Raw genomic sequence first — 12,403 nt, 5'->3', positions numbered from 1 at the left:
CAGGGTAACAAATAGGAGTCAGGGTAACAAATAGGAGTCAGGGTAACAAATAGGAGTCAGGGTGACAAATAGGAGTCAGGGTGACAAATAGGAGTCAGGGTAACAAATAGGAGTCAGGGTGACAAATAGGAGTCAGGGTAACAAATAGGAGTCAGGGTAACAAATAGGAGTCAGGGTAACAAATAGGAGTCAGGGTGACAAATAGGAGTCAGGGTAACAAATAGGAGTCATGGTGACAAATAGGAGTCAAGGTAACAAATAGGAGTCAGGGTGACAAATAGGAGTCAGGGTAACAAATAGGAGTCAGGGTGACAAATAGGAGTCAGGGTAACAAATAGGAGTCAGGGTAACAAATAGGAGTCAGGGTAACAAATAGGAGTCAGGGTGACAAATAGGAGTCAGGGTAACAAATAGGAGTCAGGGTAACAAATAGGAGTCAGGGTAACAAATAGGAGTCAGGGTAACAAATAGGAGTCAGGGTGACAAATAGGAGTCACGGTAACAAATAGGAGTCAGGGTAACAAATAGGAGTCAGGGTAACAAATAGGAGTCAGGGTAACAAATAGGAGTCAGGGTAACAAATAGGAGTCAGGGTAACAAATAGGAGTCAGGGTAACAAATAGGAGTCAGGGTAACAAATAGGAGTCAGGGTAACAAATAGGAGTCAGGGTAACAAATAGGAGTCAGGGTAACAAATTGGAGTCAGGGTAACAAATAGGAGTCAGGGTAACAAATAGGACCCTATTTATCAGTTGTGCAGCTTACCTTTGCACATTAAGAAGAATGAAACCTACAAAAATAAGAATAAAAAATAGAACAAAAAAGTGTCGCTTGGGGAAAGATATTTAATGCTGTTTCATTTCAACATGTTTATTAACTTTCTAAAAAACCAGAGGCTTATCTTCTTTTGGAAAAAACTCAAACTGACAGAGCAAAGCTTTGTAGAAAAGACCAAATTATTTTTCTACTTTAACTGTGTATTCTAAAACCGGGTGCCTATTAGATATACAGGATCGAATGTATACCAAATGAATGAAAATAAAGGATCGCATAATTTAAACCATAACCCCAATCCTTTTCTATTCAGAATACAATTAATACATTCATTTATTTGGTATACATTCAGACATTCAATCCTGTTTAATTTATAGGTACAGCGTTTATCTCACTTAATTTGCCTTCAATCACTTACAATAACCACGCTGCCGGTTCAAAGTTAAGCATTGTTAGGTTAGTTTAAAAAATGTTTTTACCCTGCAACTACATTATAAGATTGTCAAGGCTTAAACATAGATATTAATCAACTTAAATTTGTTTATTTAGTGCTTTAAAATCTCCACATATTCGCACATTTCCCACTGGCTTACTAACCACTACAAAAAGCTTCGGCGCGCCGCCAGTTGATTAAGTCGAAAGAATCAAGCTTGCACAAATTTACCAGACTGGTTATTTCTGTACGAGTTCTTCTGGCATAACTTTTTCCGTTTTAACCACATATCAAATTATTTAATATTACTCTAATTTTGGTATTTTCGTTAATGTGTGTAAGATCTCATCAGAAATTTTTTTATTATAAATACATAATAGAAAGTGCTTGAGCTATCTCTTAACGCTGAAGTTTAAAAGCTTTTTTTACCAAAACTTTTTTTATTTGGCAAGGCTTTATTTTCAGATTATTTTAAACTGACAGGCTTAATGTGACTTGTTTGAGCTATTCGTTAACACTGAATCCAAGGGCCAATAGTATGGCTTTGATGTAAACCTACAACCTAGTGGTTCATATGCAATAATCGTTATACCTTACTAACAAAATGACTAAAAAATCCATGTGAAATAAATATAAATTTTGGGAAATATCTTGATATTGTGACGTGCTTAAGCTGTTTGTAAACATAGGGCTCAAAAACAAATAATTCGTACAGATCTTTTTTTTTTTTTTTTTTTTTTTTTTTTTTAATACAAACATAAACACATAGTTTAAGGCAAAGTTGACCATTTTGTAAAAAATTTTTTTCCATTTTTTTAAATTTTTTATAACGATACAAATCACAATCTCTTAAGTTGGTTACAAAAAAAATAAGTTCCCTAATTGTTGGTGTCCGTTCAGCATATTTACAAATATGAACAATATATCTAGAGCATAATAATAATAAATTAATTAACGAATGAGAGTGATCATGCGAGACCACTCCAAACAAACGTTCGCTGTTAGAAATAATTAAAGGAAGTCTTAATGTGGCCGCAATCCAGGATATGGCATCTTCCCAGAACACGTTGGTTACTGGGCATTTACAAAAAATATGGTAAATGGTCACTTTCGGCTTTACAAAAGGAACATACAGGCGTGGTCTTCACCCCAAACGCAAAGAGAGCATCGTTAGTAACTATGGCCCTAAGGTTTAATTTAATTTGAAAAAATCGCAATCTAGTCGTCAAACTTGTGTCCGCAGTTAGTTTATAGACTGATTTCCATACGTGTTCGTTTAAACTCGGGTCGTTAATAATAGATTGCCATTTTAATTTTTGTTTTATCGGAGTTTTTGTATTATTTAATTAGTAATTGTAAATAGACTTAACTGTACCTCCGTATGTTTTAAGAAAAAGTAAAATATCATCTATGTATTTTAATCCTGAGCGCGTGTTATTGTTGAAATAAGAGTCGTCAACATATGGTAGCTTGGATTTTAGTTTTATATAAAAAATGTAATCGTCATTTGTATTTCCAATGTTATATTTTGAAACTAGGTCGCTAAATTCAATGTGTTCGCCATTGTTTGTATATAGTTGTGAGAGGTCGGTCAATCCACGTTGTAGCCAGTTGGGGTTAAAGAGATATTTTCCTCGATATTTAGTGGTCTTATTAAGAAATATTGGTTCGGCGACATCGTCAGGTGGTAACATTATTTTTAATAGTTGTGCTGTTGTTCGTAAGTTACGAAGCGGTAAAATCCTCGTTATGTCTTTATGGTTGTAAATCAGTTTGGAACACATCACATTCGCAATTGTTTGCAGGTTTCCTGACGCACTTTCTATGTTTTTCCATTGAGACTTAAAGTTCTTATCAAAGAGTTTTGCTGCCCAACGTGTGTATAAGGCTAAGATGTAACTTTCTATATCAATCATATTAATTCCTCCCTATTTATAATGAAGATGTAGTGTTTCGCGTTTCACACGTTCCCATTTGAAACCCCAAATAAAAACAAACAATTTTCTTTTTAATTTTGCCAAAAAAGCCTTTGGTGGCAACATTGGTACAACGCTAAGTTTATATATTAAAGTAGGTATAACTAGGCTTTTGATTATTGTTGTTTTTCCGATTAAAGTAAGGCCCCGTGAGGACCAGATTTGAAGTATGTTTGCAATTTTGTTAAGTGTTTCGCTAAAGTTTAAGTTGAAGAATTGTTTATCACTAATGTATTTGGAAATCGGTATGCAAACGCCCAAATATTTAATGCTATCCGACGGCCATTGAAGGCCAGCGGAGGCGAAGGGATGATCTTGGTTATTTCTACTTGCGCCAATATAAAAGGCTTGGCATTTTTCTATGTTCATCTTACACCCGGAGATGTCCCCGAAAAGATTTACAGTTTCAAAGACTTTATCAAATTCATCCGAGTCACCGTTGAGAAACACCAAAGTGTCATCAGCTAAGAGCGATACTTTAAGCCGGTCTTCGTTTATTTTAATACCTTGAATAGATTTGTTGATTCGTATTGCCGTTGCCAGACATTCTATGCAAAGAACAAACAGCGTTGGTGATAACGGATCGCCCTGGCGCACCCCCCTCTGTATAGGAAAATAGCTGGATAAAAAATTATTATTGATAACTGAGCATTTAGGCCATCTATAAAATGTATTTAACCATGATAGTACATATGGGCCAAATCCAAATTGTATTAGAACCTCTTTCATGAAGACCCAGTCTAAGGTATCAAAAGCTTTATATATATCTAGGGCAATAATCGCCCCAGGAAGATTTAAATTATCCACATAATCAATAACATTGAATATAAGTCTTAAATTTTCCCCTATATATCTGCCCGGTATAAACCCAGTCTGGTCTCGAGAGACTAGATCATCAATGTGCTGTTTAATTCTAGAGTTAATTAATTTAGCTAGTATTTTATAGTCTGCATTTAGTAGGGTTATAGGTCTATAGTTTATGGCAAAAAGAGTATCTTTGTTCGGTTTAGCTATTAAGGTAACCACACCTTGGCATTGAGATTCACTTAAAGTGCCGGTGGCCTGCGAATATTTATAACATTTAAGTAATGGGTCCTGCAACTCTGACCAAAATTTTGAATAAAATTCAATAGGAAACCCATCAGGGCCAGGAGATTTGTTTGTTTTCATACTTTTCATGCTTTTATGGCACTCATTTTTACTTATAAGAGACTCGGTTGCAGTTCTTTGGGGCTCTGATAGCTTCGGCAGGTTAAGGTTTGTTAGAAAGTGTCGGATTTTATCCAACGGATATATATCTTTTTTTCGAGCAAACAAGTTTTTATAAAATATCGAGAGCTCTTTTAAAATAGAATGTTGGTCCGTCAAAATGGAATTTTGAACTTTTAATCGGTTAATAATTTTTTATCTCCGTGGCGCTTTTCTAAATTTAAAAAATATTTCGTGTTCTTTTCACCTTCTTCCGCCCACTTTGCTCTAGACCGAACAATCGCAGCCTTTGTACGATTCATTGCTAGATTGTTAATTTTTTGTTTACAATTGTTAATTAGGCGCCATTGATTTTCGTTTTTTAAGGTTCCATCGTTAAGAAAGGAATTTTCCAGTTTTATTAATTCCGCTTCAAGGCGAATTTCCTGTTTAATAAATTGTTTACTTTTATATGAGGAATATGCGATGCGATAAACACACCTCGCAGTACGCATTTCAGGGCATCCCATCTAATATGTGGCGTTGTATCGAGTTCCTGATTTTGTTTAAGATAGTTTTGAATTTCATTTTTAATTAGGTTTATGTAATTTTCGTCTTCCAACAAGGATATATTAAGTTTCCAATACCCTTTACCCCGCGGTGTTGGGTCAAGCAATTTTATGATACTATTTTATACTATTTTTTTTACTATTTTATGATCTGATCTGACACTAGGTATGATATTAGCTTTAAGCGTTTTGTTTATTAAATTTGAAGAGGTTAGAAAGAAATCTATTCGACTTGCGACTTTTGGGTTATTTTGAATACGAGAAAAATTTAATAAATTGGGATGTTTTACTCTAAATATGTCATTAAGATTATATATTTGCATCAGCGAAATAAGTTTAGCACGCGCTTGTTTGTTTGAGTGGGCTAAAGCGCCACCACGTTTATCCAGGTCGTTATTTAGTGTTAGGTTGAAGTCTCCCGCAATTATCATATCATAACATGTTAGTTTATCAATATTCGAAAATAAATTTGCAAAAAAATTTGGCTCGTCACTGTTTGGAGCATATATGCTAGCCAAGGTCAATCGTTCGTCATTAATTTTAATGTTTAGAATAATAAATCTACCGTCCGTATCCTTGATAACGTCATATATTTTGTAATTTATAGTCCTAGACAAACAGATCGCAACGCCCTTGCTCCTACTTGTGCCGTGCGACCATTCTATTTCGCCCCCAAATTCCATTTACCATAGTTTTTGATCTTGCATAGTACAGTGAGTTTCTTGCAAACAAGCGATATGGATTTTTTTATGTTTCAGAAAATTAAATACCGTTTTTCTTTTAAGTTTATCTTGGAGACCGGCCACATTATACGATACAATTGTTAAAACCATACTTATAAAATAAAAAATCAATAAATAAACCTATAATACAATCATGTTTTACTACCTTCTATTTTCCCGGCATCCGTATCCCTTTCAAACGTCATTCCACAGGGACATGTGTACGGCTTCTCCGAAGTGACGGTTACGGAGTAAATCTTGTCGCATTCACAATGTATGGTTTTTCCTGCACAGATGTTATTAGTGCAGGCGCGACTTCTTGACTTCGGGGGCACAATGTTCATGTTGTTGCATGTATCAGATGCACATCTAAATGATCGCTTGTCACAGGTTACACAATCGTAAACCTGCTCATCGTTCACAGCTTCTCTTAAGTACTGCCTGCAGCAAGGAAGTTTTCTCATTGTACGATTGCATCTTACACATCCTATGATAGTTTTTTTAATTGGGACCAAAAACCTTTCGTCGTCCGCGCAACACGCAGTCACTACATCATAATTCAAGTTGCAATTCCAGCAATGGAACTTATCGTTGGACTCCAGTATCCACGCCTCTCTTTTGCAACCAGGGCAATCCACATTTATTTTGTTTTCGCTTAGGCTCGAAGCCTTGGGCTTTTTTCCTGTTTGAGGGGAGATGGTATCACGCCTACGTTTGTAGGTTACCTGTGTAAAAGTGTCGTCTGCTTCGTTATCAGTGATGTTTATGTCAGTGTGATTCCTTATCGGCTTCTATTTTATCTTTATTATTGCCGTCTGTAGAGTCTCGAGATAAAACTGATACGGACTGGCTTGCGCTTAATTTAGGGAACTCTCCTAACTTTTTAGGGCAATTAGCGAATTTGTGTCCTTTTTCGTTGCAATTTTTACAAGTAAAAATTTGATTTTCATATGCCACAAACATCTCGTACCCCTCTATTTCGATATAGCTCGGAATTGTATCTGGTTTTAAATCTTCTTTGTTCATCAGAATTGTACGAACTCCAGTTATAAGGTTTTTGCTGTCTTTACGAAAATAAACTTTGTGGACTTTCCCGAATCTTTCCGAGAATACTTTTCTAGCCCATTGCTTGTCTCTTTTGCCTTTCTAGCCCATTGCTTGTCTCTTTTGCTAAGGCTTTAGCGTAGCTCATAACCATTTTTACTGTAAACCAAAACACGACCGCACGCGACGCGTCCAATCGTGGTATGTAATTCGTACAGATCTAACCCAACATCTCAGTAATTTAAAAGCTGCGCCCACTGGCGGTTAACGTTTTAATATGAGCAAGCCTTTTATGTCTAAAATATTTTTATTGTAATAGATGTATAGAAGCAATTTAAAACAATGTATCCATAGAAAGACAAAGTTTAAAACTTACAGACAGCAAACTAAGACTATTGAACTATTTAACATAAAACCTTACTTTACGTTTACACCAGATTATTTTACAGCCTAAGCAAACAAACGAAAAATAATGAACACTTTTTACTACAGTTAAAACTTTATTTTAAAATACAACCAACAGAATATTTTAATTAATATTGAAAGGAAAAAACAACAATATGAACTTTTTAAACAAACTTGCTTTATTTAACAAAAAAAATATTGTTTAAATTTTTTTCGTTTTTTTTCAAATATTATCTATAAATACACCAACAGTTTTTATGAATAAATTTGTATATATCTAATTCATTCATGTATAACCTTTTAAATATTCAAGCAACAATAAACTATTAGCAGCAACTTTTTGACATTTACAAATCTATATACATGTATAGCAGCAACTTAACAAATTTGACACTAGAAACCAAATCATGATTAGATTACATACAAGCAAATATATTTAAACAGTAATGTAAAAAGAATCTTTACCGGGCTGCATACTGTAAACAAAAATAGAAATCTAATTATTGCTAAGTAGGCTTACAAAATTTTCTGGAAAGTTGAAAGTTGATAGTTCCGATATTTACGTTAAGGTAGAAGGAAAATGCTTCGTGGCATTTTTCTGTTACATTATTACGATATTAAATAGACCTAAGAACATAAAATATAGAACAACAAATAAAGAGAACAGCAAAAAAGTAAACTCCATTCTGTTTTCTGTTGCTTCCTAAAAAAGTAATAAATTTATATATTTTTTAAACACTATGCCTAAACCTTTAAAAAGAAGCTTATCAAAAAATAAATATATATCTGTTACAAGTTAAGATTTTTATATAATTTTATACTCAGTCTGACATTCCACTTTTAAAAAACAGTTTAGCGGAAAAAGACTAGCCAGAGATTGTATTAGTTTATAGTATACGAATAAACAAAAAGCACAAGGAAAAAATTATTACAATACGTAAACAAACATTTTTTTGAGAGTGCGGTTTGAAAGAATGGCAGACTGACAAAAGCATGTTTCCAAGTTCAATTCTTGCAACATACTTATTAATAAATACTATTAAGTCCAGCAATTAAAAAAATTAAAACAAGCTCTATTGCCAAAACTTATTCTAATTAACAAGAATCCAAAATATTTTTACGTTTAAATACTATTTAAACAAGCAGAGTAAGCAGTTAAAATACCCAAAAAAAAAGATCATCTCTTATATCTTGTATAATCTTATCCACAGCTTCAGCAACAAAATCGTCTAAAACTTCACTTCGAAAGATGACCTCTCTTTTAAGGAAAACCTTTATTTGCACACTGTCATCTAGCCAGATAAATAAATTTTATAAACATTTTACTAAAACACATAGTTGCATGACAAAGCTTATTTCACAAATAACATATCGTTTAAGATCATTGATTTATTTATTAAAAAAAAACAAAAAACACCATGATTAGCAAAAAAAAATTTTCTATTTGAACCTTAACTTCAATCTTCTTCCTTTACATTTACTCTTCTCATTTTTCTAAATTTGACCATTAGGGTATTTCTTATCCCTACCGTAAACCAACTTTTTTCACCTTTCTTACATTCAACTCTACTTATTATTTATTTACACCTTATTTCTTCCTTTCCCTAACTTCTTGTCACAATTCTTAACTTTGTTATATCCTTATTCTTACCTTTTACGTAACTCCTTTAACCTACATCACTCAGCTTATCTCTACTCCTTAACCTAACATTTTCTGCCCTATTTTTTACCTTGAAGTTGAAGATCGTCTCCAAATTCACGAGCATACGCTTGTCCCCTAAAAAACAGAAAGTATTTTAAGAACACTGTGACCACCAAACTTATTAAATATTTGTAACATAAGCAATTATTACATGTTGTGTACCTAATCAAATACAGATCCCAGTTTATATTTATGTGTTTTTCTCCTCTAAATATTTTGTTGGATAGCTGGTAACTGAGTTGATTTATCTAAATAAAACAACATTTTTATTTTAAAATTTTCTTTGTGATGCCTTTGCTAACTTTACAACTAGAAATAACTTTACTTTAAATAAATTATCAACCTGACTTTCTTGAGTTAAATAACGTTCGATGATTTGGTTTGTGTTAAAAGCCATTGCAATTTAGAATTTTAACACAAAATAGTATAACCAAAAATATGCGCGAACAAAATATTTTTATAATATAGTTAAAAAAAATTTTTTGATTGCCTTTTTCATTACTGAAAATAGTACCCTCTAGCGGATATAAAAGAGAATAAAAAATGACGATTTTACGACCTTTGGACTTAAAAACTATTATTTAAAAACCATTAAAACCATTATTTAAGCTACCCTATTAAAACATTACTTAAATATAAAAAATTACAAAAAATAATAATGACTTTAAACAAAAAAAGCGATTTTAGCAATCCCCGAAAAAAAAACATGTTGCCGCTAGGTGTTTTCAGGTTTTCATACGTTATCCTTTAACAATATTTTATTATGTTACCTATCAAAATATGTCTATGCCAAATTGACTGTAGTAGTTTTCTCATTAACTATTTTCGCAACAAAAATACTAAAAAACACCAGGCTAAGAAAATAAAAGTATGCCTACCTGTTTATTATATTTGAAGTAACATTCAAAAAAGTTTAAATCGTACAATTTTTTTTTTAAATAACAAAACCTTTTAAAATCTTATTTAACATTTAAGTTTATTAAGCCTAACTTTTCTATGAAGCATACATTTTATTTAAAGTAATTTAATAACCTGTTTTTAATTTGAATACATTAAAGGTAAAGCTAAAAAAAATAACCTTATATCTTGTAAATAACCTTATATCATGTAACTTTATATACTTGTATCCTAACGATTCGTTTTGTAACTATAGCTACACCTTTTTTAGAAATCTTTTGTGTACGAAAAGAGAAAGTGTTTAGATATGTCAAACAAAGTTGGACTTCAATGAACAATAGTTTCTTACCCAACAAAAATATAGACTTACATATAAATATTATTTTAGCAATTACATTCCGTGGTGAAGTGGTAGAAACACTTTCTACATAACATGAGGTCGTGTGTTCTTTCCCCAGTGATCTTAAGCTGTAACGCCCTTGTGTTAGGCGAAATAAACGGTATGAATCCATAATATATCAAACAACCAAAGACGACTTGAGAATGGGTTAAAGTAACTACATCTACTCTATATTTAGGTCGTACAGTTAACTTTCCACATCGGGGATAAATATATATAATAAAATAAAAAAACGTATTTGGAAAATGACGTACAATACCTTTTTTATTTTTTAACCTTTTTTTATATTTTCCCTAATAACTCTTAAAATTAATACATTTGTTTAGAGTGTAAAACGTAAACTTATTTATATATTTTTTCTTTCATATCCTCTCAAGGAAATAGGTTTTTTAATATTTTTATCTAGTAAGGGTGTGCAGTTGAGACGCATCTTTAAAACTACGCCCTCTGACGGCATATAAAAAATTTATTTTACCTCAGTCACTTCAGAAAATTATATTTTGAATATGTCGAGGGTTTAACTTAAAAAACAAAATTTATATTTCTTTTTGTTAGGGATCATTTTTGGATAACCTCCTTACTAACAAAAACAGAGTTTAATCAAAATGTTGGAGGAAGGTTAAATTTTAAAACCTGTTAGGTGTTATAGTGGTTTAAACACTTGACTTAAAAACAACAGTTTCAGCTCCTACAGCTAACATGTTTTTTTTTAAAACTTTTTTTAAAATAGTAATAACCCAAAAACCAACCAACTGGGATGGGATATAAGAAAAAATCACAAGTAATTTTCATGAATGCTTTAAGATTAGTCAGGGTAACAAATAGGAGTCAGGGTAACAAATAGCAGTCAGGGTAACAAATAGGAGTCAGGGTAACAAATAGGACCCTGTTTATCAGTTGTGCAGCTTACCTTTGCACATTAAGAAGGATGAAACCTACAAAAATTAGAATAAAAAAATAGAACAAAAAAGTGTCGCTTGGGGAAAGATATTAAATGCTGTTTCATTTCAACATGTTTATTAACTTTCTAAAAAACCAGAGGCTTATCTTCTTTTGGAAAAAACTCGGACTGACAGAGCAAAGCTTTGTAGAAAAGACCAAATTATTTTTCTACTTTAACTGTGTATTCTCGAACCGGGTACCTATTAGATATACAGGATCGAATGTATACCGAATGAATTAAATTATATTAAAATAAAGGATCGCATAATCTAAACCATAACTCCAATCCTTTTCCATTTAGAATACAATTAATACATTCATTTATTTGGTATACATTCAGGCATTCAATCCTGTTTAATTTATAGGTACAGCGTTTATCTCACTTAATTTGCCTTCAATCACTTACAACTATTTAATTTATCAAACAAACTAAATTAATTTTATTTTTTTTTATTGATTGAAAGATACTTTTTATTGAGGTGGAGGACCTCCTGCTCCTCGTCCTCTTCCGTAACCTCCTCTAAACTCGTAGGTTCCTGTTCCTGCACCAACCTCGGCTTTCTTATCAGGTCCTCCCATGCCGGCATGACGATAGGAGTCTCGATCGCTCTGCTGGTAAGCTGGACGGGGTCCTTCAACTTTTCCTCTTTGGGGTCGGTTTTCGACTGGACGGGTCTGTCGTTTTAAAGTTGAGGGGACAATTTCTGGGGGGAGATGGAGGAAATCTCTTAAGAATTGGATCCCTTCGTTAGTCAACACCCAGTAGTAATAACCCCATGTGAAATTTTCACGTACATATCCCTTGGATTTTAAAGACTGACATGCTTTCATAACATGAAGATTTGGCACGCCTTCGAGGTCGGGATGCTGCGATAAATAGGGGTCTTTCTTTGCCACGAGTACGCCCTCTTTAAAGAGGTTCTCGTATATTAACATACGGTTCTTTTTGGGCATCAACATCTTGAACCTAATACCTGCTAAACTTCGGTTTCAAGCTAAAAAGAACGCATTTGGCTCACGTACTCCCACAATGCACTGAAACGCCATGTTGCCAAATAATTATTACATTTTATAATATTCAATCTAGATTTTTGGTTTAGTTACAATTTTGCTTTTTAAATTGTTTTAATATATCATTAATTTGGTATATGCCTTTTTTAATTAAATAAAATTAAAAACTATAAAATTGTTTTAGTGTACAAAAAGTAGATATGCAGTAACCTTTTAAGTTCAAAAGCTTTTGTTTTTAAAATTAAAAAAATGTTTTTTATCAAATTGACCGAATTAAACTTAAAATGTATAAAAAACAACAAACTAGCAGTTTTTAAGACTTAAGTTATTATATAAAAAC

The 12,403-nt window shown here is 32.6% G+C and overlaps 2 protein-coding genes across 2 annotated transcripts; both read right to left on the bottom strand.

Annotated features, from left to right (window-relative positions):
- Positions 1-7,379: 7,379 nt before the first annotated feature.
- On the bottom strand, positions 7,380-11,030 carry LOC145741370 (uncharacterized). Its single transcript, XM_082558955.1, has 6 exons — positions 11,021-11,030; positions 9,692-9,771; positions 8,976-9,061; positions 8,842-8,888; positions 8,276-8,403; positions 7,380-7,814 (listed from the first exon to the last, which is right to left on the bottom strand). Exons 1-6 carry the CDS (start codon positions 11,028-11,030, stop codon positions 7,713-7,715), a joined length of 453 nt encoding a protein of 150 aa, XP_082415081.1. The 3' UTR covers positions 7,380-7,712.
- A 474-nt stretch (positions 11,031-11,504) lies between these two features.
- LOC145741812 (small ribosomal subunit protein eS10-like) lies at positions 11,505-12,062 on the bottom strand. The gene has a single exon (XM_082559474.1). The coding sequence runs from the start codon at positions 12,010-12,012 to the stop codon at positions 11,524-11,526; it is 489 nt and encodes a 162-aa protein (XP_082415600.1). The 5' UTR covers positions 12,013-12,062; the 3' UTR covers positions 11,505-11,523.
- Positions 12,063-12,403: the final 341 nt, after the last annotated feature.

Source organism: Corella eumyota, chromosome 2 (assembly GCF_963082875.1).
Source record: "Corella eumyota chromosome 2, kaCorEumy4.1, whole genome shotgun sequence".
Lineage (NCBI taxonomy): Eukaryota > Metazoa > Chordata > Ascidiacea > Phlebobranchia > Corellidae > Corella > Corella eumyota.
The sequence above is the reverse complement of the archived record's forward strand: the minus strand, read 5'-3'. Positions and strand labels throughout refer to the sequence as shown.

Excerpts from the sequence above, each read along its gene's own strand:
- LOC145741370 (XM_082558955.1), bottom strand. Across the intron at positions 8,889-8,975 it reads TGGGATCTGTATTTGATTAG|GGGACAAGCGTATGCTCGTG; the intron begins GTACACAACATG and ends TCTGTTTTTTAG. Across the intron at positions 7,815-8,275 it reads GAGATGATCTTTTTTTTTGG|GAAGCAACAGAAAACAGAAT; the intron begins GTATTTTAACTG and ends TTACTTTTTTAG.
- LOC145741812 (XM_082559474.1), bottom strand. The coding sequence starts at position 12,012 with ATGTTGATGCCCAAAAAGAACCGTATGTTAATATACGAGAACCTCTTT.